At 41.8% G+C, this 26,122-nt stretch overlaps 2 protein-coding genes across 2 annotated transcripts; both read left to right on the forward strand.

The window, feature by feature from the left end:
- Positions 1–7,283: 7,283 nt before the first annotated feature.
- Positions 7,284–18,863, forward strand: TMEM175 (transmembrane protein 175). The gene is made up of 10 exons (XM_039567304.1): positions 7,284–7,453; positions 7,814–7,852; positions 8,934–9,031; positions 9,834–9,885; positions 10,756–10,791; positions 12,168–12,251; positions 12,881–13,045; positions 14,338–14,416; positions 16,092–16,233; positions 16,729–18,863. The coding sequence occupies exons 1-10, from the start codon at positions 7,322–7,324 to the stop codon at positions 17,390–17,392; spliced, it is 1,491 nt and encodes a 496-aa protein (XP_039423238.1). The 5' UTR covers positions 7,284–7,321; the 3' UTR covers positions 17,393–18,863.
- Positions 18,864–20,158: 1,295 nt separating this feature from the next.
- Positions 20,159–22,631, forward strand: ATP5ME (ATP synthase membrane subunit e; the record flags this gene model as incomplete). The annotated part of the gene is made up of 4 exons (XM_039567305.1): positions 20,159–20,425; positions 20,597–20,651; positions 20,922–21,020; positions 22,492–22,631. Coding segments are annotated over 4 exons (447 nt in total), but the record flags the coding sequence as incomplete, so codon positions are not given.
- Positions 22,632–26,122: the final 3,491 nt, after the last annotated feature.

Raw genomic sequence — 26,122 nt, forward strand, 5'->3', positions numbered from 1 at the left:
CTTTTATTTTAAACTTTGTATTGCATTTTCTGCGTGGATTACCTGTTTTGATCCACATCTTATAACTGTCAGAGGTCTACACTTCAGTGAGGGTTTATCCCTTCTCTACCTGCAGTGTGGACCTCTGAAATCTCATGTGTCAATTTTTTGGATGACAAGAGAAATTGCTATCCCTACAAAAGGGTGCATTATATTGAAGTCTGTTCCTGCAATTATGCACTGCTATCTGGATCACTCAAGTTCAGAAAAGCTTCTGCAAACATTCCGTCAAGCATTCCCCCCCCACGACTTTTTACAGTTATATTTCTGAGGTGCTGGTCTTTCTGTTTTGGGAAAAAAGCACTGGAGAAAAAAGGTTTTACCTATACCATCTTTAGCACCTATGACCTGTCGTCCACATGAGACCTGAGTATGTCAAATGCATTGGGTTTGTTAAAAGTTAATGAAAACAATTTACAGGACAAATTGGGATTGTCTCATCAGGATAACTGAACCAGTTGAAAGCAGTCCATATTATTACCTCAGAACTACATGTTTGTGAGGTAGCATATCTGCAGAACCAACATAAGGAATATGAATGAATTTTCACCCACCATCATTACAAAAAAACCCCATCCAAAATATGTTCAGCCACACAAATACACAGCTGGATCTTCAAGATTATCTGTATTAGTGAGCCAGGTGCCCATATAGTTTGTAATAGTCTATGTAATTATACACATAATTGCCAATTGAAAATATTATCTTTTGAGGGCCCACAGAGAAAATTAATGAAGAAGCATAACTGAATGTCCACCTTAAACTACTTATTTACTTTTACAGATAATCTCATCTGGAAGCACACAAACATCAGCATGAAATTATAAATCAAGAGTAGAGTTATTCTGTACCCTGAAAGGGCTGTAATTCAAAGCAGAGTTTAAGTACCAATGGAATTTTAGTATGGTAACTGCTCTTATCTTTCATCACAATCTAAAAGCATGGAAAAGGGAGAAATGCTAGCAGGTATCTTTGATGAACCATTGTGCCATCAATACCACCACACTCAAATACAAACTATAATCAAAAGCAAAGCATGAGTGCTAAAAATACATGTGTACCTTTTATTCAGACAGGCTACAGTGGTCTCAGTGTCTTCATGAGATTTTCTTATGGAAGTGCACAGGTTGCTTCTTCACTGACATAATTTTCACAACATGAATCGGCAATGTCTGTACTTTTTACATTCTATTTCTAACATTTTCCCCAAACAAGCTAAAGGTAAACATCTAACTGTGTTCCTTAATCATTCACAAAGTAAGTCCAACAACTTAGAGGCTTGGAAAACAAAACAAAAAAACCACCATCTTCATAACTGTAAAGCCCATATTCAGCTATTTGTGCTGCATTATTTCCCAGCTTAGGCATCATCTTAATGAAATTTCTTGCTACTCAAAGGTTAAGAATCCTGATCAGTTCTATAAGTTATATTTCACCTTCACTGATAAAAATGGACCACTGATGGAAGATGCAAGGAAATAAGGTGAAAGGCAGAAACAACATGTGGTCATAATTTCAGACACAGAAGCCATTTGTGCAAGCAAGGATAAAATCAGAAATGCCATGTCACCTGGCCAGTTTGATACCCTGAGGTGAACTGAGTTTCGAAGATTGAGAAATTGATTCACACCAAAGGGTCCAAGGCTCAAGCAGGAATGGCATAACCTTTAGCAAATGCTAAGTTTTATTGCTTACATGCACAGTTACAACATGCAGTACACTGTTTTACAGTGAGCAAGTGGTGGTTCAAGATACGGTGCCACATGCTGCAGTGGTCCCAAAGCTGTTCAGCCATTCATTAGGGGCAGGACAGACCATGTAACTGGTCTCACACTGTACCATTCCCATCTAATGAGTAAGAATACAGATACACAAGAAAAACTCACTGCAAACTTTTAGTGTTTGACACCACCCTCTATTTCTCTTTTTTTTTTTTTTTTTTTTGTCTTCTACTATGGAAAAAGTAAGAGGAAATGTTAGTTTTACTCTTAACATTGAAATGCTCCGTTTGAAGGTACTATCTTTACCGTAAATTTGAGTCATTACCGTGTGTTTTGAAGGTCAAAACTTCCTCCAGTGCCTCTTGTTAACTGCAGTGCTTCTAGATAAATATTTTTGTAAACAAAGCTATATGACAAATAGCTGAATTTAGTAAGCAATTAGAGCTGAAGCATTGTCTTGCAGTTCAAGACCTGGAAAATACAATGGTTTTGTACATACTACGCTTGTGGTAACCTTGTGTTACCAAAACCAGTGTGACAAATGGACATATGCAGTATTACAGCAGTATCTGGAATGCAGCTCTGATGCAAATTAATGCTGAATATTCCAAACATTTAAGAGAATCAAAGTTCAAAGATCACCTATAATATACATGTGCATAAGGTACTAGTTTCTTCATTACAGGATAAAAAATGAAATAGCAATTCTAGTATATGTGGCGGCTCCACATCTACCTGTAGACCAATCCATGCTTTTCTCGAGCAAAAGTTTAAAGTTACCTGTGCCAGATTGTATTGCATGCTAAACAAATAAGACAAATCCTAGTCAAGCGAACAGAGACACTAATCCAAAGTCTATTCAAAATAATTAATTTTTCTTCTCTCCATTAGGGGAGATATGACTGAACTTTCATCAGATAGCATTTTTCTGAGCAAGCATCCATAAAAGCAAGGATACAGAGTTTTTACTTACCAGAATGTCCTTCAGCAACAGATTCTGAGGTAAAAAGAAGTAGTTTTTCTTTATTTGACATGTTTTGATATCTTTAGCAGGCCTGCAAGTGAGAAGGAACCAAAGCAACTGGACTACAGAAGAAGCACAGGCAGAAGGTGAAGTGGAAAGGTTAATGTCTTAATGCAAACAGCTGACGTCACTGCTCCTCCCTGTTTGTTCCCCAAAGGTTCAATAGGTAAGACTGATCTGTGTGGCTTTTACAGTGCACTGCTACAGAGACTTCTCTCCTAATACTTCAGTGTGGGTAACCTCCTAAACTGTGCAGAAATGTATCGTTACATGAAAGGTGGACATAGCTAATTCAGAGTTCAGTGCTCTTGCAGACTTCCCTGAGCCTCCACTCTTACTCTTTATTCTAAGTGCAAACTAAAGAGCATTTCAAGATAGTAACGCAGAACACAGATTTTATTTGAATCTGTAGGTGTAAATGATGTTTTCAACTAGGCATAATATCCATACTTTTTACTCAGCTGCAGTAGTGAACTGTGCAGAAATCTCTCTTTATGTGAGAACAAATGTTCATAACAGCTCCAGGTGGAAGAAATGTGCTCTTCTTCCACAATACTATGGCTAAGTCAGGACCTGTAGAGCAACAAAGCAGCATGCTCTGTAGAAGCAGGGATGAAGGCAGTAGCTTTACTACAAGTTACCTTGAATTCTGAAACTGAAAGCTATACCCTAGCTCAATAAATTTTTGATTCGTTAATGATCAGGCTCTCACAATTAATTTTAAAGACCCCTTCTCTCATACTTTTTGTCTCGATTGAGAGACACTAGTAGGAAACAGATAGACTCAAGTATCCAAACTAAGCAAAGAAGCGCTTCCCATTTGGAAGCACTATTTCCCTTTGGCTTTTTTCAGAACACAGGGCAACAACACACCAGAGCACCTGAATACAGCAGTGTCAAAAAGCTACCTAGGAGTAACAACAGTTGTGTCTGGTCTTAAAAACCCTTGTCCTTCTGAGCAGCTCTACACTGCTGCTATACATCATGTTGAGGTCAGCTTCTCTAAATAATTCATCATTTCTGAAAATGTTGCTCCATAACCTAAGCGTATTAAACAGCAGCAAGAGTGGTACTGAAATGCAGGTACAACTTCACTGACAACAGAAGGCTTTACAGCTGGCCATCACGAGTAAACCACATTCCTTACCAGGCCACCAGCAAACATCTCATAAGAGATGTGTGTTCATTCTGAAGTCTTCAATGCTAGGAGGAGACACGACTTCACTTCAGGAGACTTCCCAGTAGTGAGGTATATGAGATAATAAAATCAGTAGTGAAGGCAAAGCACTTAAACAAATGAGACAAAGCCAACCATCAAAAATATAAAGCAAAATTATATGTCAGCTGCAATGACTGGAGAAGGCACAGCCTAGCTGTGGCCATGCAAGTGATAGCTAGTGTGCTGCGAGAGGCCAGTCACTAACAGTGAAAACCACCCCTCTGGAAAGCAATATGTGAAGAGGTGAGTTAGTTGAAGGAAAAAGACCATCTGTACCCTTTTTGGTTTTGTCTTGCCTGTTGTTTTTTTTTTAAATCCTACAAACAAAAGTTTTCAGCACATAACACCAAAAAATACCAGTTCTCCAGAGAACAATTATTGCTTAAGTGTTTGTGGAGAACACCATTAAAGAAAAGACTTTAAACCAAATTCACAATTATCAGAAATGCCCTGTGAAATCCATTAGCTCATCTATTTAATTGCCTTTCTTTAGTTTAAGAATTTATTATGATACACTAGTGTCTTGGTTTTGAAAGACAGGTGTCTGCTAAGGAAGGCAGAAGCCTCCCTTGAAGTGGCAGATATAACCCCTTTCCCTCTGAGTTATTATAATTTTGAAATCAAGGGCCTTTAGGCAAAGATGTGGGAAATAGGAAAATAGGAATAACAGTTCTTTACTATATATATATACACATATATATATATTACATATATATACATACATATATTACTATATATATATATATGTATATAACCAGTCAAACAAAACAACAACAACTATGGCAGTAACAGCAATCACAAACCCAGTCCCAGCCTTCTCGGCTGTCAGGCTATTTCCCCTCGGGTGCAGTTCCGCTCGCAGCCGGCAGGGGCGCTGGCGGCTCCCGGTGAGCAGGGCAGGTGCGATGGTTCCCCCGCGGCTGCAGGGGGCGCTCCGGAGCAAGCTCGGGGAGCACGCGGCACTGGTGCCCTGGGATCCCGGGAAGGGATGGAACAAAGGCTTCACAAACCCCTGGGCAGCCGATCCCGGACTCTCAGGAACAGCAGGCTGGAACGGCAGGCACAAACACAAATCCCGGGTGGCAGACGCGATGTATCCAAAGGGGGAACCCCCCGGAGGCCCAGGCAGGCAGGGCGAGCAGGGCTACAGCGTAGCGAAAGCTCGAAGCAGCAGCGGGGCAGGGCGGCCACAGCCCGGCCTCCAGCAGGGCAGGGAAAGCGGCTTTTGGGATCCCGGCGTTGTTTCCAGCAAAAAGAAAAACGGCCGAAAAAAGGAACCAGCAGCTCCTTTCTCTCCAGCTTCTCTCTCCAGACGCTGAGAGCGAACTGAACCCACACCCAGGTGAAACAAAAGAGTGGCCAGGCCCTTTTGTCTTCTCTTAAACACCCAGCAATTTATCGTCTTAGTAACAGAATGGGGGAAAATTCCTTTAACAGAAAAAAAACTAGATCTCTTAATACCCCAACAACTAGAAAATTAAACTAGCCATACAGAGATTTGTATGTATTTGCCTGGAAATATTTCAATTCTGTGTAATAAATACACTTTGAGCTCAAGTTACATCTTCTGTAAAACACTTCATACAACACATGGGACAACATTCAAATGAATAATTTCAGTCTCCTCCATCAGGAGTTCATTTTATACTGCATTCTAAAATACTTCTGCTTTACATTGTTCCACGTGAAAAGGTGATGGAATAGCAGATCCTGAAGGATATCTCTATCCAAATGGATGACAAGAAGATGATCAGGAGTAGTCAGCATGGATTCACTAAAGGAAAATCATGCTTGACCAACCTGATTGCCTCCTACAATGGGACAACTACCTGGATGGATGAGAGCAATGGATATTGTCTACCGTGACTTCAACAAGGATTTCAACACTATCTCTCATGATGTGCCCATAAATGGAAGCTGGATGAATGGATGGTAAAGTGGATGGAGACCTGGCTGAATGGCAGATCCCAGAGGTTTTGTAATCGGTGGCACAGGGTCTAGTTGCAGGCCTGTCACAAGGTTCAATACTGGGCCCAATGTTGCTTAACTTGTTCACCAATGACTTGGATGAAGGGACAGAGGCTTCCTCAGCAAGTTCACTGATGACACAAAGATGGGAGGAGTGGCCAATGCCCCAGAGGGCTGTGCAGCCCTTCAGAAGGACCTCGACAAGCTGGAGGAATCGGTAGAGAGGAACTGTCTGAAGGTCAACAAAAGACAGTGCAGGGTCCTGCACCTGGGGAGGAATAACCCCAGGCCCCAGCACAGGCTGGGGGCTGACCTGCTGGAAAGCAGCTCTGGGGAGAAGGACCTGGGGGTCCTGGTGGACAACATGCTGTCCATGAGCCAGCAGTGTGTCCATGTGGCTGAGAATGCCTGGGGTGCAGTAGGAAGAGCACTGCCTGCAGGTTGAGGGGGGTGATCCTGACCCTCTACTCAGCCCTGGTGAGGTACATCTGGAGTGCTGTGTCCATTTCTGGGCTCCTCAGTACAAGAGACACATAGAGCTCCTGGATTGGGTTGAGCACAAGATGACAAAGATGATGAGAGGCCTGGAGCATCTCTCTTATAAGGAAAGGTTGAGGGAGCTGAGTCTCTTCCGCCTGGAAAAGTGAAGATTGACAGAGGATCTTACCATTGCATAGAAATATCTGAAGGGAGGATGTCAGAGGATGGCCAGGCTCTTCTTGGTGTTTAGCAATAGGACAAGATGCAATGGGCAGAAACTGATGTGCAGGAAGTTCCACTTGAACATGAGCAAGAACTCCTTTACCGTGCAGGTGACTGTGCACTGGAACAGGTTTTCCAGAGAGGTTGCGGAGTCTCCTTCTCTGGAGATATTAATAAGCCATATGGACACAGTTCTAAGCAACATACTGTAGGGGACCCTGCTGGAGCAGAGAGGTTGGACTAGGTATCCTCCAGTGACCCCTTCTAACCTTACCTATTCTGTGATTGTATCTCATACAACATTCTCATTCAACAGATACTCCTTAGTAGGGTATACTCCAATTCCAACCTTAAACGTAAAAGGAAAAAAAAAATACATGCAAAAGAAAAGTCAATCTTTCTGAGTACACTGTGAAGAATATAGAATATGGCAGAAGATAAACCCCCTGGTTTTTCAGCTGGTCCTGGGAGATCAGAGGGGCTGGGTGCTTCAGGCGCTGGACGCCCAGCGTCACCGCGGTTCAGGGACATCTATCCCATTGTTTCCCAGAGCAGCGTTCCCCTGCCTCCCAGGGCCACCGGGCGGCTCCCGCCCCTCTGAGGGCGAGGGGAAGCGCCGCCCCCGCCGCCGCTGAGCGCAGCGGGGCCATGTCGGCTCCGCGAGTTGCGGCGCCGGAGCGCGGCCTGGGGCTGGGGCCGGAGCCGGGCAGCAGCACGCAGACATCGCACCGGCTGCTGGCCTACAGTGACGCGCTGCTCTCCATCATCGCTACCGTGATGGTGAGCGCCCGGCGGCGGGAGGGAGAGAGGGAGGGAGAAGCCTGGGGCAGCCGCGACTGGTCCTGGGTTTCCGGGTAGCGCCCGTGCCTGTCCGGCCCGCCCCGCGCTCCCGCGGGGCCGCGACCGCCCGTGCCGCCCGGCCCCGCTGTCGCGACATGTCGGCGACTGTCCCGGGGCAGTGTCTGCAGTGCCGGCCGTGCCGGGCCGGGCGGGGCCGGGCCACGGCTCAAGACCGGCTGTGACTTGCAGAGCGTAGCTCCTGGCTACGCCATCCGCGGGCACCTGAGGGTTGTGTGGTTTTAGGGAAGTGCTCAACAAGGAAAAGAACGTCATGTGCTAATAAACATTTTGTTATTTCAGATTTTGCCGGTGGCTCACACAAAAATACATCCTGACCAGGTATCACGTGGCTTTTGTTGTTTCTTGAGTCCTCGCAAGTAGATGTGACAGCCTCGTTCAGCACGCCTGCTTCATTTCAAGTAACAGGCTTTAAAAAGCAGAAACCATTAAGGAACATTAAACCTAACAGAATTTTGTATAGGGCAAGGAACTGGTGAACTTTGAGTGTAAAACTTGAAGATGAATATTTGTGTTATCTGCACATGTTTTGACATAAAGCCAGAATGAGCTATATGTTATAGGCCATAGATTATATGTAGTTACTTTTCTATGAAGAATGAATTGCCCATCTGACCAAAACATCTTTCAGAAAGCATCTGGTCTTCCTGGTAATAAACCATCACTTAGTGAAGCCACTTCTATACCACAATATGAATGCTAGTTTTAAAGTTAGGTTCATAATAAATGTAATTTGAATGAGCAGAGATTGAAAAAGAAGACTGTAGGAAATAATACTGAAAATACCCAGGAATTTTAGGAAACATTAATAATTTGAGAATGTTTACAGATGGGTTTTTTTAATCATGATTTGTTTTTCTACTCTCAAACAGACCTAAGTCTTAATTCAAGGAGCTCAGATAAGATCTGTAACACAGCAAATATACTACATGAGTCTGTTTAAGCCATTCTGGTGGTAAAATGTGCAAAATTCGGTGAGGTTAAGCCCTCTCCTTTCTCCTTGTTAACAATCATTACACAAAAACCTGTGTGCGGCTTCTAGTGCAGAAGTCAGTGCTGTGAAAGTAAAAGGGGCGTGTTGTATCCAGTTCTCTGAAACGCATTATTAAAGTAACGGTGATGAGAGATGAATCACAAGGTGAACAGAGCATTGGGAAGCCCTTTTACAGATTGAAGAGATGTGTTGGCATATCACATGCCATATTTCAGCCTACTTAACAAGTTCCTAATAAACTGGTTTCTCTGCAATGTACTAAAGAGATTGTTGAATGGGAACTGCATTCTTGGGAGACATTTTAAAAAAATAGATTACATTACTGTACATCTCTTTTGCAGATGTTGGTAATGATTTTGTAATATAACATTTAAATTTTGTTTCCTTGGGTGTCACTTTCTGTTTCAGAAATTAGGTGAAAGTGTTCAGCAACTTCTTCTAGCAAAAATTGCAGTCTACTTGATGACCTTTTTAATAGTCACAGTGGCATGGGCAGCTCATGTAAGGTAGGATCACAGTGTTTAAATCTAAAGTTAAAAGTTAGAAAGTGCAGGAGATAACCATGTCTCTGATACATTTCTGTCTTGCTGCCAGACTTGTGAAATGTCTTTTGTTGAATAATATTAGAAAATCATTGTAAAGAAATGTTACTCTTACCAGTGAATAGCTACTCTTACACCACTGCCATGGTGATACAGAGAAACACAAGAATTATATAGCTTTTTGAGTTACTTTTCATTTTACTTCAAAGTCTAGATGGAATTAGACTTCTAATTATGCTGAAAAAACAGGAATTTGTAACTTGCATACTCCACAACAAAGGAACTGATATAGTACCAGCTGGGCAAAACTCATCTCTCTGTCCTCAGAAGTACTTGTCACAAAATCAATTGTAATGTTGCAGATTCTGAATTTTATAGAGCTGTGGACATCCCCACCTGCCGTGTCTTGGTGGTTAAAAAGAAATTGGCATGTAGGTATCATACTGGAACCAGGGCAGTTTTTGTTTGAATTTTGAAATTTACAATATTTTGAAGATACTCTGCCGTTCAAATAGAAACAAGGTTCTTGATAACTGCTTCATGAGTGACTTGATTGTATCTCACTTTTCATATTTTTCTAAGAAATTACTTTTGTATTTGAGCTACATGAGTTTTGGTAGCACCTGGAGCACTTGTATTAATTCCGGAGCAAAGGAAATTGGGTTCCCCTACACTATGAGAAATGTACAATTCATATGTAGTGTTGTAAAATATATTTTGTGAGTTGGCTTGTTCATAATAACCTTACCTTGCCTTGCCTTGCCAGGTTGTTTCAGGTGATAGAGCATATAGATGATGTCCTGGCTCTTCTAAATCTGGTAAGTCATGTCAGACAGGCTGGATGTTTAACCTAGCAGATACAGGTCACTTTTTCTTAAGTGTGTCTGTGAATATCCAAAAGTTTCTACTTTAAATAGAGTAACTCTGTCATATTTCCAAGTCAGGAAAATACAAAGATCTTTAGTTCCAATCAGTTATGACTGATTCATAAGTAGCTTGCGTTTAACTTAAAAATGTTTTACTGTAAGCCAATAGAAGCTCTGCAGCAGGTTAGTCTGAAGTCCATCTGAGGGAACTGAGTATTTTGCTATGTTGTTTAAAACTCTGTTCTCTGAAAGTATGCAACCACACAGATAATTTAATTTTGTTACTCATGGAGCACGGTTGGAGCTCCATGAGATAACATTAGAGGAAATTCTTTTAAAAGAATATCCTAAGACATCTAATTCTTACCTAATGTAGCTTTCAAAGCAATGCATTTCTTTACGCTTTTGTTTGGTTGGTTGGGTTTTTTTAATTTTGCTTTTTTAGATATGAAGTCTTTGGGATCACATATTAATGTTCTTGACAAATCAGAAACACCTATTTAGAAGGTGTGGTACATTTAGCATTGCTACTTTAGAGAGAAGTCTCTTAAAAACCATAGCAAAACTTTTACCTGCGGTATTGGTAAAAAACTGCAATGTTTTCTAAAATAAGCGTGTACAATTCGGATAGAGAACATGGAAGATGTGTACAAAACTAGCCATTTGTTTTAGTCAAAACTCAGTAACTTCAGAAATGTGGGTGGTTTTCATTATGCAGCGCAAGCATTTGATCTCTTTGTAAAATACAAAGCAAGCAATACCCTCATTGAAGATGTGTCCAGAAAATACATAGTGTTTCAATATGCTTTTTTTCTATTTTAGGCTTGTATGATGATCATAACCTTCTTGCCATATACAGTAAGTAATTTTCTAAAATCTGTCATATGTTTAAATTAAAGTGTTTGTTTCTTTATTTATTTGGAAAGACTTTACCAAAGTATTCAGAAACCCAGGAAAATGTTGTTATAGTGTAAACCCTGAATCCATTATCATAGTCAAGTGTTTCTTCTTTAAAATTCATTAACCTATTTTATAACCTTCAAATATTGCATGTTTTAGACCTGGCAGAAAATGGGCAGAAAATTTGTTCCATTTTCCATGACTGGAACAAAAATTACAGTCATGGGAAGTCACAGTATCATAGAATCATAGAACAGTTTGGATTGGGAGGGGCCATTAAAGGTCATGTAGTCCAACCCCTGCAAAGATCAGGAACATCTTCAACTAGATGAGGTTGCTCAAAGCCCCATCCAACCTCACCTTGTCTGTCTCCAGGGACTGGGCAACCTGTGCCAATGTTTCACCACCCTCATGGTAAAAAAATTCCCGTGATTTCTTTTAAAAAAGCAACCAAGTTATCTGATGAGAATTTTGGCAAGATAAATAAAACTGTGTTTCAAACTCCTCCATATATGGCAGGACATTTTCCTTTTGTAATTTAGACCAAGTTTGTGGTATCACTTCTGACTTGCTCCGCAAGGTTGATTCTGGCAGCTGATAGTTCATGTTTAAAATCTGCACAATTTTTGGTCAGATGACCTCAAAGGAATATTTGCTGAATATATATTAACTGAATGCTATATTAACAGAACAAAACAGTTGCTTAAAATGCATCTTGACTGTTGTATGTGTAAGACAGGCACCTGTTTCTCTATGGATATATATGTCCTACATTTAGTCTGCAAAAAATAAGGCTGTGGGCAGTAAAATGATCTTTAGCAGCAAGAGAACATACTTTTCATTTTGTCTTGAAGCTGAAATAATTTTTGGAAAGCTGTCAATGTTACTTTACTACTACACTCTGCTTTTCTTTTTTTTTTTATCCTCCCCTAAAGAAGCTGCAGAAATTAATACAACAGGGAGCCATGGAGATAGACAAAATAAAAGATTCAAAAAGGTATCCTAATATCAAGAATTTTCACAGCTATGACATGTTGACCAAAGCCAGTTAAACTTTACACTCGGGTACAAGCCAGTCTGTAATTACTATGCAGGCACAGTGCCAGAGTGGTTAAGGTTTAGCACTATCAATGTCAGAGCAAAACCATCTCTCCAGATGCTTTTGGTTGGGATATTAGTTGGTAGAAATTGCATTTAATGGAATTATGGTGAAATACAAATTATTACTTAGATATATGAGTTTCACTATTGAATGAAGAGTGCTTCTGTTTGTTTACTGCTATTCCTACATCACTTCTTAATTAAATATTTGATCTTGTTGCATTTTTTTCCAGTTTTCCTTAATGGCCTCCTTTCCAGGGGTACCTTTTGGCATCTTCCTGTTCAGTGTCTGTGCTGTTGTCATTGGCCTTATACAGGTATTGGAGCTATCCATTTACATTTTCACTTTTAAATAGACTTTCTTGTGTAGAACTGAAATTAAGTTTCTTAGTGAGGGGCATAAATTGCTAAATGTGTTGTTTGTATAGCATTCTTCTTCAATGTTGTGCCCGTTATGATAATACAGTGCCGGTATGTAAGATGAAAGTTCAGTCATGTGAAGCTGTTTCATGCTGATCTCAAAGTTCACAGAATTCCTTTCCCACTCGTTGTAGAAATGCCGTGGGGAAAGAACAATTGAGTTTTCCTGCCGAGGTATTTCTGAGCTGTGCAGCAGTGGGTGAGGGAACACAGACTTTCAGCCTGAAGTCCAGCAGCACTCTTCCTCCTGGTGCAGTGCTTTGTCACTTTCAGTTCCTTATTACAGCGATTTTCATTCCTCTTCATCAAGGATCAAAGGTCATGACAGGCTCTGCAGAGGAGATTAAAATCTTGACATGCAGCATGTTGTCAAATCTCAGAGTTTCTAGGACCAGCCTTTGATATGGAAGTGAAGAATAAGTTTGGAAGTGTTTTGGAATTTGTTGATTTATAGTTCTATGTCTTATATTTGAAATGCTGCATATACTTATATGTAATAATTTCAGTAATGCTCTTTTCCTTGCAGGCTGTGATAGTAGCATATGGATTCTATCACCCACACTTACTGAATCAACAGATACAGGAGTCCGAAAATCAGGATTTCTATAAACGTCATATCTTAAAGATTATTCTAAGAGGACCAGTTTTATGCTTTTTAGCAGCCATCTTTTCTTTTTTCTTTATTCCTTTGGTAAGTTCTCCCAGTTAACTGAAAACTTTGATGCAGCAGTTTGTATTAGTTGTCTTTAGGACTGTGTATGAAAATAATGATGTCTGCATTACTTATGCAGACTTTCTCAGTTGCCCGTTCTGTGGTGTTGTAATCATGACTGCTATTTTGCATTGAATGTTTTTAATCACATGTATCAACCTGTAACTTGATCCATGAATTTGTATCATTTAAAAATAATATTCTGCTACAATATTACTTGCTATGCCTGCTTTTTTCGTTTTAGTAAAGTCTTCTCAATTCTACCTTAGTATCTTACGCATCAGAAGTAGTTGAGATAATATGGAAAGTGCACGAAATAAACACCACATTGCACAAACTGAAGAGAAGTGAATGCAATTGCTGCACTAACTCAGGGTGTAAGAGCAAATAGAGTAAGGAGACCGGTTAGACAACCTGCATCTCAAAACAAGTAGTTTTGGCCACGGCCTGCTTTTACACAGCCTTTTTCTCTTCCATCTTTAATTAAGGTCAATGAGGTGCTCCTCCTTATTAATAGCTTTAAGTCTTTTTTGGAACCCCTATTTGGAACTGAAAGCTAGTTTTTTCAATGTATCCTGAGCTTCCATTCCTCATGTTCTTTAGGAAAAGATGGATTTAACTGAATTTTGAGGAAGATTCCACAGGAATTAGCAGTATTTAAAAAAATCCCCAAATTTGTGAGAAATCAGGTTGCTGTTGATGAAAGGAGCATTTAGGAGTCCAAAGGTGAAAAAATCTAGTTTTATCTGAAAGTATGTTTTCTTCTTCCTCACTCTGTTCACTGTAATTTGGTTGTTTGTTTTAATATTAACAACAGTGAAATTAGTCTCCAAGTTGCTCCTGTGTGTGCTTAGACCTGTACAAAGCCTGTGAACCACTTAGGACCCACCAATGTGTTTTTGTGACACAAACAGTAGATTCTTAGGATATCATTAATTGGAAGGACCCATAAGGATCATTTGGGATAATTCTTTAGCTTCTAAAGCAGTTATTCCTACACTTTTTGTTAGCAGAATTGTTTTGTAATGTTTGTTTTAGCTTTCTTTATTACTGGTACTAAATTAGGTAGGAAAAAGCAGTGCTTGGTTCCACATGCAGTATTCAGGAGGTGCATGTGCATTGCAGCTGAGCCGTTTTTTCTTTTTGAAAGTCAAGATTTGTTTTTCTCAATGTCACTAGATCTAAGATTGACAGTTATTTTCATACTAAAGTTGGAAGGTAATTTGTATTTTGATAACTATATTTAAACTGTTCATCTTCTTTTCCAACAGTCTTACGTACTTCTTGGACTCGTAATTGTTTTTCCGCATCTCACTCGATTAATTACATGGTGTAAAACCAAAGTTCTTGGTGAGTAACAAAACTCCTAGGCATATGTTCAGATTAGGTTGTCAACATGTTATGCATACAGCCCAGAATGAAGTAATTTTAGTTCTGCTTTCATTTTCAGTCTCAGAACATAGTGATTTTAGGGTTTGTTGATGTGCTTCTGAACAGTGTCTCCCTTGCTCCGTGGTTTTCCATCATTATGATGTGATTTGTGCAAGGCACAACACATTTAAAGATCATTTCCCTGTGCGAAACCTTCCTGGTTTGTCCTGATAATACAAGTGCATGCAGACACACAGAGCTATATGGATGATGGCTGCAGGCCATCTATCCCTTTTCCCTCCTCAAGAGAGAGCATGGAGATGGAAGAACATAAGGAAGCAAGCTCTGTGCCGTTATCACTTCTCTGCAATGCTGAATAGTCACACATTTTCAAACCAGCAAGCGCTGCAGCTGTAAATCAAACTTCGTCACAATAGTTAACTGTTCAGGGTATTACATCTCAGTAATCTAACTGCTGTGGTCTAAAGAGGTGCCTTAACACATGTCTTAAGTTAGCCTAAATCCATGCTTCCTTCCCTCACGTGCTTTCTGCCCTCCTTGTGTCAGGACTAACAATTGCACAACCGTACCAACAACCTGAACTTCGCTTAAATCCTGCTGAGAAAGAGGTTGCCTTTGCCAAAATAAAAGGAGAAGGGGATATCATGTAACCTACTTGGCCAAAAGGTGCAGTGTCCCTCTGAGAGGGACCACAAAACCACTGAACAGATAATGTCTTTGGAACTGACACTCCTGAGCTGAGTCAGAAGAATAACACCTTTGTGTTTCTGGTGCTGCTGTTCAGATTAGTACAAGTCTGTCTGTCTACAGTGCAAACGGGAGCATACTCTTGACTCCCTCATGTGGTAGCAATAGTAGGGAGGCAGAAATGCTCTGAAAGGATGAAGCCAGAGAGTTCTCAGAGCCTGAGAATAAGCACATACAAATATTGAGTGTGCTTATTGCAATGGGGCCACTGTGGTTTGTGGTCATGTCATGTCTGTACCTCTCACCCTGTCAGATGGCTGATTTACTGCTTTATTTAGTTTCTTGTCGTTACACCTGCTTTGCGTTCCTGTGGAACCTTAACCTTTTTCTTTGTCCAGTCTATACACACAAAGCAGTGTATTTTGGCTAGCTAGGCAGTTCTGAGTTCAGTCTTAAGAGATGTATTTGACATTTACTATAAAAGCTACACCTTTTGACAAAAGGCTTGTGTTATTTTAAATCAGGTCATTTGATATCCCAGTTCAGCCTCACACTCAAGACAGGATTTTTTCTGCCATGTAGTGTAAGTTCTCTGAGCTGGCATAGAGGCCCTACAGCTGTTAGGGCTTTCTGAGGCACAGCATCTGATTTGTTTTGTTCAATTACAGCTTTGAATCATTATTCACGTGGTGATAATGGTTTGCCATATGGTTTAAAGGACAGGGATTTTTTTTTGTTCCTGAAGCACTTTCCTTGAAAGAAACATAAACTTCAGGAAGAGGCACATAGGCCAAAAAAGTGGAGTGACTGACATTTGTGGATGACAGGCATTCTTTTTTCTAAAGAAAATATTTGGCAATGGGGAAAAAGGGGGGGTCACAGTAGGTTGTTGAACTACCTTGTTTTATACTTCTTCTCATTATTAAGCCTCTGGATTTGTTACCAGGTCAGAGAAGTGAAGAGGAGGAACATCATAGCATGGAAACCTTCAGTTTTTACCTCAGTGAGCCTCTGAGTAAGGAACGGGTAGAAGCATTCAGTGATGGAGTCTATGCCATTGTAGCAACCCTGCTCATTTTGGATATATGGTAAGGCTTTGTGCTGATTTTTACACTTTGTCTTGTTAAATATAGTAACTTTTGTCTGTATGTAATATTTGAGGAAATAAAATTAATCAAACATGGTCTTTAACTTCTAAAATCTGCAGTGGTTACTGTAAAGTATGATTTTCTGGAACGACACAGAGCACAAACCAAAGATACTTCTAACACTCACGTTACAGCAGTAATGATCATCAGTGTGTGTAATACATGTTGGGATCTAGAGTCTTGAAGAACAAAACTTTTTAGCTTAGTTTTCAGATGAAAGGCTTTTATCAATAAAAGCTGTTTAGTCACTGTGACAATTAACCCAAAGGAATGCCAACTTACATTCAGATTTCCTTTTCTATAGAATTTCTTTGTAGAGGTGTTATTTAAAATACTAAGTTATAAATTAGAAAACTATGGAGTGGATGCTTGTTGTTCACTACTTCCTCAAAGTAAAGCAGTTCAGTGTTGCTCCAGTAATTTTTCTCTCCACAGTGAAGACAATGTTCCTGATCCCAGAGAAGTTGAGGAGAAGTTCCACAGCAGTCTTCTTGAAGCTTTAAGTGAATATGGGCCAAACTACCTTGCTTACTTTGGCTCATTTGTCACAATTGGTCTCCTGTGGTTTGTCCATCACTCACTTTTCCTTTATGTAACAAAAGCTACCCGATTAATGGGACTGCTTAACATACTTTCATTGGCTTTCATTGGTGGGCTTCCACTAGCTTACCAGCTGACCAGTGAATTCGCAGAAAAGTCTCATAATGAAATAGAAGCCATTCAGGTCAGCTGCGTTATCACTTTCTTTGCCAGCATATTTCAGTTTGCCATATGGACTACAGCCCTTCTCAATGAAGAGGAAACTTTGCATGCCTTTGCAAGATATGGTGGCAAGGAGCATGCCTTCATGTTTGCCAAGCTGGCTCTCTACCCTTGCGTAAGCCTTGGGGCCTTCTTTCTAACTTGCTTGTTAAGTGAATTTAGCACAGCAATTTTCCATCTTATGCAGATTGTAATACCATTTGCTTTTCTTGCCTTGCGCATCTTTGTTAGAATTTCTTTAACTGCCATAAAGTCTGTGATGTCTCTCTCCAGACGGAAGGTTGTATTGTTAGAAGAAGAGGAGGCATGTTTGTCTCCAAATGAAACACTGTCCTAAATTTCCGCACAGTGCATGTGAAGTTAACAAGAGCAACTTCATTTCCTCTGACTCGCATTATATTCATGTGTGGATTATATTGATGTAAACCAAAGCCTGTATTGGCCATAACTGGGGCATATTTATGTTTTAGCTCAAGACCCTTTCTCCAAAATCTGCTATTGAAAATATTGGGTAAACAGGGGATACAAAGAAAAGCATGTTCCCTCTCGTTTAGGGTTACCCTATAGGAAAAAATGCTGCTTGACATGTAACCGCAGTGATGATTGATTAAGAAGTGCACAGATGCCCAGCAAAATGGCAGCCAAACACAGACATAGAAGCTACTTGTGCTTCTATGCAAGAGAATGTGAGGCATGGAAGACATGGAGACTGCTGGATTTCTGGATGGCGCATCATAGTAGAACATATGCGCATACAAGTTGCTGGTTTCCTTTTCTTTGTTTTTTCTTAATTTTTTTTTCAATCGTTGCACTGTCTGTTCTGCATAGTTACAAAAAGGGGATAGCAGCTGGAAATCTACCTGTGTTTGAGTGGTTCTGTGTGTGAGTTTAGATGGGAGTTGCAATTGTGATAGCAGTCTTCCAAGCTACCTGAACACAAGTTCTTTTAGCATATCTATTCTAAAAAACGATATATGTGACAAATGAGGATTCACGTGGCTTTGCATTCAAGTTTCAACTAGCTTTGATAATTTCTGAGGGAAAAGAGCTCTGTGACTAGAGGTGAGGTTTTTTTCTGTTCTGCAGCAGCTGCTCATCTGAAATGTTTGAATTTCTAAGGCTTTTTGTGTCTGTCAATGTAACATCCTTCTGTTATTCAGAAGGCATGGTGTCATATTCAGGCAGAGTATGAGACTGCCATGTGTAAGAGTTCCACATCAGGTAAGGGAGTTCAGCTTTCTCCTGAGTTGTGCATAACTAAGGGATCCCACAGATTTCTGAGTCTCAGAAAGCCAGCAGAAGAAACTAACCCCGTAGAAGTTCCTGTCCATGATACGTTGACGTTGTTTTTTTACACTTACCTGCAGCTGGATAAGTTTTGTGCTTATCAAGTCATCTAACCTCTGGCTGTCCTAGAAGCCATTATATTTCCTTCTGGCGGAGCAGTTAATTTGTATCTTGAATTGTCTTAGTGCCTGATAACTTTAATGCCATAATTAAAGGCATTTGGGGGATTTTGTTGTTCATCATACATCATAAAAAAAAAAATACTGTGGCAAAGTATGCCTGAAGAACATATAGGTGAAAACAAATTCAAATATCTTGTTTCAGTTGACATCAGTCTTGAAAGCACTTGTGCTTTTGTTTTGAAGCACCTTGATACCGATATCTAATTGTGACTATTACATACTTCTTGTGAAGAGTATGTTCAGCTATTCAAGGGGATTTATACCTAGTTGTGGTTAAATGACTTGTGTTGTGTATAACGTTTTATTCTGATACTTAATAAAAGCACTTTTGGTTCTGTATGGTTTTGTTTCTAATGTGCAGCAGGCACATAGTAAGTAGTGAATATGTGTATTTGTAATAAATTGCAATCAGCGAAAAAACAAAACTTTTAAGTCATTTATTTCTTCTCTGTAGGTGAGCCCTAAGTCCGATGTCTGTAATTAAAATTGTTAGATGGGTGTTTTCCTTCAAAATCAGCAAGGTCCCTTCCAACCTCAGCAGTTTTGTGATTTTTTTTATAAAACACCAAAATGCTTTTAATGTGATGTAAAGAAATGTTGATTCTACTTCTTTTGGTATCTGAAGAAAATGAAACCCAAAATCTGAATCTGACCAAGGAGTTTCATTTCAGTGTTTACAAGGATGCTTTGTCTGAATCTGACCAAGGAGTTTCATTTCAGTGTTTACAAGGATGCTTTGTATAAAGCAGCGCATAAATACTACAAGGCACTGTATTGGCTCAATAATGCATTTTTCCTTTTTGATTTTTGTTTTGGTTTGGGGTTTTTTGTTGGGTTTTTTTGTTGTTGTTGTTGTTTACCTTACTTATAAATAAGTAATTTATTCTCAGAACCTAAACCTGAGGACAAACCATTCGAGACTTTGTATAAACAGAGCTCATCCAGCATAATTTTAAAGTTCTTGAGAAACAAACTGCATTAATTTGAATTGTGTCATTCTCAAGTTAGAAAGATCATTCCTAAATGTAACTGTAACTTGCTGTTCTTTATAGAATTACTAATGACCACAGGATTTTGTATCTATGAAAATTAAAGTGAAATACAATGATTATTACAATCCCAGAATCACAGAATGGATGTCGTTGCAAGGGGCCTCTGAAAACCATGTAGTCCAACCCTCCAGTTTAAAGTAGGATTGGCTAGACTGGTTGCAGCGGTGTGTGTCCAGTCTGACTGAGCATCTGCACAGAGACACCATAACCACTCAATAGTTTATAGCATGATGGAATCAAGGTTGGAAGAGACCTTTAAAATCATCCAGTCCAACCATCCACCCAGCACTGCCACTGTAACCCCTAACCCACTAACCCACCTCACCTGCACCAGATCCACGTGCCTCTTGAACACCTCCAGGGATGGGGACTCCACCACCTCCCTGGCCAACCTATGCCAATACCTGACCACTCTGACAGTGAAAATTTTTTCCAGTGTCTGTTTTCAAAGGGCTCAACCCGTTCTAATGTTCAATTACCCTTATGAGGGGGGAGAAAAAAGGAAGAAGAAGAAGTGGGGTTTTTTCTTCCATTTAAAAGGAATTTCCTGCATTTCAGTCTGTGTCTGTTTATCATTGATAAACATCGATAAGGTCCCCTCGATCCTTCTCACAGGCTGCACAGTCGCAGCTCCCTCAGCCCCTCCTTGCAGCAGAGCCGCTGCGGTGCCTGCGCCGCCGGAGCTCTTTGAGCGCTGGACTCGCCCGCACTCGGGAAGCAGAGGACAGCGCAGGCATTCGGCTTCCCGGTCACGGCTGCTCCCCGCCCCTTCCTGCCGCCGCGCTCAGTTCCGGCCGCCGCCGCCGCCGCCAGGATGATCCTCCGGTGCAGGTCTCCCCGCTCATCAAGGTGAGGGCGGTGCGGGGATCACCCGGACTGTCCCGCGTGTCCCGGGGCGCGGGGAGGGCTGGCGGGGCCGGCGGCCTCGGCGGGCCGGGGCGGGGGGCGGCGGGGGCCGGCGGGGGCCGGCTGTGCCAGTGGGCTGAGTGAAGGGCGCGTCCTTGTCTCTGCTTCCCGCAGTTCACCCGGTACTCGGCGCTTCTCGTGGGGATGATCTACGGCAAGAAGAGATACGGTGAGTGTGGCGTCCCGGGCGGCCGCTCCCCGTTCCCCTGCGCCCGCCGCGCAAGGGCACCTTGAAATGGTCCGGCCGCCATTTGCCTCCCCCGGCCCGGCCGCGGCACTGCCAGGACGGACCTGCTGGTGTGAAGCCACAGATCCGTGTGAAATGTGCCTTTGTGCCAGCAGAACTGGCTTTTCCTCCTTTTTGGGCGAGCCTGCAGGCGCGGAGCTTTCCATCGGGGGTTCGGGAAGTTGTGTTTTAAAGGGATTGTGTTGATGGCAGACTACCTGAAGCCGATTGCTGAAGAAGAGAGAAGAATAGAGGCGGAGGAGAAAAAGAAACGTGAAGAACTGGAGCGGATTGCAAAGGAGCTTGCAGAAGGTAGTTCCTCGGTGTAGGTTATTCATCCCACGCTGCCTTGCAGGTGTTTGGCTGCAGGACTGCTCTTCCACCGCAGTGCTCTTAGTAGTAATTGAGGCCTGTGGCTAATCCCTGGAGGCAGTGGTTAGGGCCGTGTGAGGAGTAAATAGTGCTGCTGTTTAATGATGCTTGCATTTTGAAAAGGTCATCAGAGCAAGAGTTAACATTTTTGCGACAGTCAGGACTTGTTAAATGGCTGAATTTCCACTGCAAAAAGAAACTGCCAAGAGCTGCTGGTTATTCTGTGAGGAATAACTGAATCCATGTATTAACTGTAGCACGATGTCCCTTATTCATCTGGATATATGAGCCCTTTTCTCCATGCAGTGTAGAAACTTCAAAAATATGACTGTCTAGGCTATAAGCCATAGGGAACTGCATGTAATTGCAACTTGAGGCTTTTAAGTGGTGTATTGTTAGAGGTCAGCTTCATTTTTTGTATCTCTCACATTAAGAGGGTGTCCTGTAGGGCATTACTTGGCGATTAATACTGCTGCTTTTGTTTTCATTCCTTTCCATCTGTTGTATTCTTGCTGCAGCATTGTTTCCCTTGTCTTTGGGATTATTTCTTGTGTTCCCTGTACAGTTCTAACAGAACTCTGCTGCTGTACAGAGGAATGTGTTCTCTGGTTTTGTTTCACCTAAGGTTTTTAGGTAGAGTTAAACCTAAGAAGAATTTTAAGAAAATTGAATAATAAGCTGTTCTTGGTGCAGATACACACTCAGTAACTCTTCCCATGGGAAGGAGTGACATTTGCATCGTCCTAAACAAAACTAGTGTTGAACAAAACATTAAAGTTAAATTAACTACACATACAGAAAATCAAATATGATGTGTATCACTCATTAGAGATAAAGCTGTTTTGCCATCTTAAACATATGATCTCCATTGGTCATGGACTAAATAAATGGATCTTTTAGATGTCCTCTAGTTAGATGAAACTTCCTGTGGTTTTGGAGGTAGAGGCTGTGCTGTAATGTTGCCAGGGCACTTAGAAAGGAAATTTTCTTTATTATTTCTTTAGAGTGCTTAATCTGTTTTAAAGTGGCAGTGTGACAGGTCTGTTGTTCCCAACAATGGTTTTGGTGTGCTTTTTTCAGAAAAGCTGTTCTTAAACTCTCACTATGTGCAGAGCAGTTGCTGAAGATTGTTCCTTAAAGATGAACATACCTGCAGTGGTAGCTTTTTCTGGGCTTATTTGACTTGTCAGTTCTGAAAACTCCTTTTACTAGGGAGTAAACTTAAAAGTTTGCCTTTATCCCAAAGCTATGAATTACAATTCTGTTGAATAAACAAAGTGAGAATTATAAATACTAGCTAGAAAAAAAATACATAAAGATAACCTTTGGTTCCACTAGTGCTTTGCATATTTTAGTTCTTCATGGGAGTGGCTAATATTCCTAACCATGTTTTTGTTTCCTTCCCTTTTAGCAAGTGAAGATTCCATACTGAAATAAACAACAGATTTCATCTGAATTTCGCACATGGAAATACATGGCTAGGCTCTGAGCTGTCCTGTGGTTTCTGAACTCTGTGTGATATTCTATCAATAAAGTATTTACTACACTTCAGTTGGTATTTTTTGAGTGAATTGCACAGAACAGCAGCAAAAATGCTTAGAGAATGTGACAGGAGCCATCTGTCACAATCTTGTATTCCCCCAGCAGTAGCCAGTCACAACACCCATTACCCACAGGTAGTGATTGTGATCAGAAAATACATACAATTTGATATATATGGGCAGATGGGGGAGGCTGGTGAGGCATTGACTGCCTGAATGTGTAACTTTAATGACTTGGCTGGGGAGTTTCATAGAATCAGAATGTTAAGGGTTGGAAGGGACCTTCAGGAGCATCTAATTTCAACATCCTCCTGCCATGGCCACACCTCTCAATAGATCAGGTTGCTCAAGACCTTATCCAACCTGGCTTTGATCAGTGCCAGGGTTTGGGGCATCCGCAGCCTCCCTGGGCAACCTGTTCCAGTGTGTCATCACCTTTGCAGGAAAGAATTTCTTCCCAATATTTAACGCAAATTTCTCTTCTTTCAGTTTGTACCCATTACTCCTTGTCCTATCACTACACTTACTGACAGAGTCCCTCTCCAGCTTCCCTGTAGGACCCTTCAGATACTGCAAGGTTGCTAGGGGGTCTCCACACAGTCTTCTCCAGGCTGAACAGACCCAGCTTCCTCAGTTTGTCTGCATAGCGAAGGTGCTCCAGTCCTCTTACCAACATTGTGCCCTCCTCTGGACTTGCTCCAACAGTTCCATGTCCTTATGCTGGGACCCCAGAGCTGGATGCAGTGTTCCAGGGGCGGCCTCACCAGAGCAGAGCAGAGGGGCAGAATCCCCTCCTGTGCCCTGCTGCCCACGCTGCTTTGGATGCAGCCCAGGATCCCATTGCCTTTCTGGGCTGTGAGTGCACCTGGCTGGGTCTTGCTGGGTTTTTCATCCACCACCACCCCCAAGTCCTTCTCCTCAGGGCTGCTGTCAATCACTTGTCCACCCAGCCTGTAGCTGTGTCAGGTGTTGCCACAACCCAGGTGCAGGACCTTGCACTTGGCCTTGCTGAACTTCATGGGGTTTGCACAGCCCCACCTCTCCAGCCTGTCCAGGTCCCTGTGGATGACATCCCTTCCCTCCAGCGTGTCGACTGCCCCACACAGCTTGGTGTTGGTGGCAAACTTGCTGAGGCTGCCATTGATCCCACTGTCCATGTCACTGACAAAAGTGTTGAACAGTATCAGCCCCAGTACTGTCCCTTGAGAGTCAGTGACCATCTGTCACTGGTCTGCATGTTGATCACAATTCTGCCTTTCTGACATCTTTTTTTCAGCTTTGCTATCACAGTGGATTATTGCTCAATTCTTGCATGTGATAGGGCAGTCAGATTTGATTCTGGCTTGTCAAACTGTGCTGTGATCTGAGGAATTGGTGCTGACCCAATAGTCAGATATTCTGAACACTACAGATGGACAGATGTTGTTCCTCAAACTAAGTACAGCCAAATGGTAGTCTGTCTCTTTTATAGGGAGTGACCATTTATGCATCCTGATTATGCAGGAGAGGTCTGCCACACTTTCCATACTGTCTTCAAATACTGGCTCCAGGCAAGAAAGCTGTCCTGGTAATACCTCTTAGACTGGGAAGAATTCCTATGTGGGCTGGGAAAGGTACCATGTATCTCTTTACAGCCATCCCATGGGGACCAAATTAGTTCTCTGCCACCCCATTTTGGCCAGACAGTAGATGATTATCGGGTTCAAGTCAAAAAAAGGCCAAGAAAAGGAAGGAAGCAATGAAAAAATTTCTTTCCTGTCAAAGGGTATGAGAGGGAAGACCCCTCATGTTTGTTCCATATTCTGGAAAACACTACATTCACGTTTTCTTCTGCTGGAACTACATTTGTGTGACTCCTGAGTACTCTGCTGCTTCTTGAGACGGAGTTGAATGGTTTTCTACTGAATCTACTGGAAGTTTTTTCTAATCCTATAGTTTTGTGGAAGGAGTAGAGGAAGAGGTACAGAGAAAAAAGATCTTCCTCTTGCAAGTTTTATGATAGATGATGCAAACCACACTCAGCCCAGACAACAATAAAATCTTGGATCTAGTTGTCTCTGGGCTTTCATGGAGATTTCCTTATACAGGATCTGGAGATGCTGATAGGACAGAGCCCCTTTACTGAGCAGCAAGACATGCAACCCATCTGCCTGAAGGGTGGAGCCGAGATCCATACCCACACTGTAGTGCTCAATACTATCTCTTTGTCTGAAGAACTGATTGAAGGTTGAGTTGTTCCTGTCCTGCCTGCCTGGGAGGAGAGGAGCACTTCCCAGCCTTAGCCTGAGTCAGACTGTGGCTGACTGGGAAAAGACAGTAAGCATTTTGCTCAAATTCACAAGAGGTGGCTGAGGACCACATTCTCCGTTCTCCCTGGAAGTTTATCCTTTCCTCTCTGCTAGAACTGCCATCCTCACAGCTCTGCCAGCAGCAGAGGCCTTGTACATGTTCCCACATGTCTGACCGTGCCAGGTCAGGTATGTCCACTCACAACCCAGCAGCGGTCTAGGCTCCAGCAGAAGGAATGGCTGAAGGGCATACACATGCTCTTTTTCAGTAGCAAAGAGGTCCTGTCTTGTGTCAGCTTGTCCTACCCCTTCCACCAGGGACATCAGATGATGGCCAAGATGCAGGACTAAAAGTCCCTTCACAGTTTCTCACTCAAGCAAGCCTCTTCTCCTGCATGGAGGGAAGATATACACTTCACCCCTGAGCATCTCTCTGAGAAACCTCTCCTGCCAGTCTCACAGAGATTTTAATTTTCCTACCCCCTAACAGCCACCTTCATAAACAAGAATGGAGGTCTGTATGCATTACCTGCTTCAGTGAGGCACTTACAAAACAGATCCCCTCTTGTCTCCCACTGGACTTGAGAGCTGCATCAAGCCAGAGGTGAAAACAGTTAACTGGAGGGTAGGCAAATATGACATAAGCAGATTTAAATTATCTACAGCCCTCAACAGACTTTTCCCAAAATTGTGTTGCAATGACATACATTTTTTTTCAGACCTGGTGTTATGACCAGCCTTTGAGGTAGGCTAACTGAGGTTCTTGTTAATAGATCCCTTGGGTAGATTAGAGTGAAACAACACTGAATGACTGGTATGTATATGAGGCAGGTTTATTTTAAAACAATTTGGTTGCAGTGGAAAGGAGGTATGTAGCTGCTTTGGTTCTTTTCTATTAAAAATATATATAAAAATATCCCAAGGGAAATACATAAGGAAAAGAAAGAAGCAGAAGGAAAGGACAAGTGTAGATAGTGGAGAGGAAGGATCCAGTGACAAGACTTGATCATTTCAATTTTGGTGTCCATGGTCATCACTCTGATGGTTGCAGTTTTGATCCATTGTGGGTGGAGGCCCACACAACAAAGAGTTTGATGAGTTGTTATGTGTTCAAGCCTATGTGGGACCAGCCTGATACTGCCCCTGGAGAGGGGTTTTACACTGTCTGATGCAACACTGTGGAAATGAGTCAGGGTGGTTCTTCAGGGGTCTT

Source organism: Corvus cornix, chromosome Z (genome assembly GCF_000738735.6).
Source record: "Corvus cornix cornix isolate S_Up_H32 chromosome Z, ASM73873v5, whole genome shotgun sequence".
NCBI lineage: Eukaryota > Metazoa > Chordata > Aves > Passeriformes > Corvidae > Corvus > Corvus cornix.

What these genes read in the sequence shown, in the direction of transcription:
- TMEM175 (XM_039567304.1), top strand. Translation starts at nt 7,322, where the DNA reads ATGTCGGCTCCGCGAGTTGCGGCGCCGGAGCGCGGCCTGGGGCTGGGG. An exon ending in CCATCATCGCTACCGTGATG is followed by an intron (nt 7,454 to 7,813) that starts GTGAGCGCCCGG and finishes TTGTTATTTCAG; the next exon opens with ATTTTGCCGGTGGCTCACAC. An exon ending in CAAAAATACATCCTGACCAG is followed by an intron (nt 7,853 to 8,933) that starts GTATCACGTGGC and finishes TTTCTGTTTCAG; the next exon opens with AAATTAGGTGAAAGTGTTCA.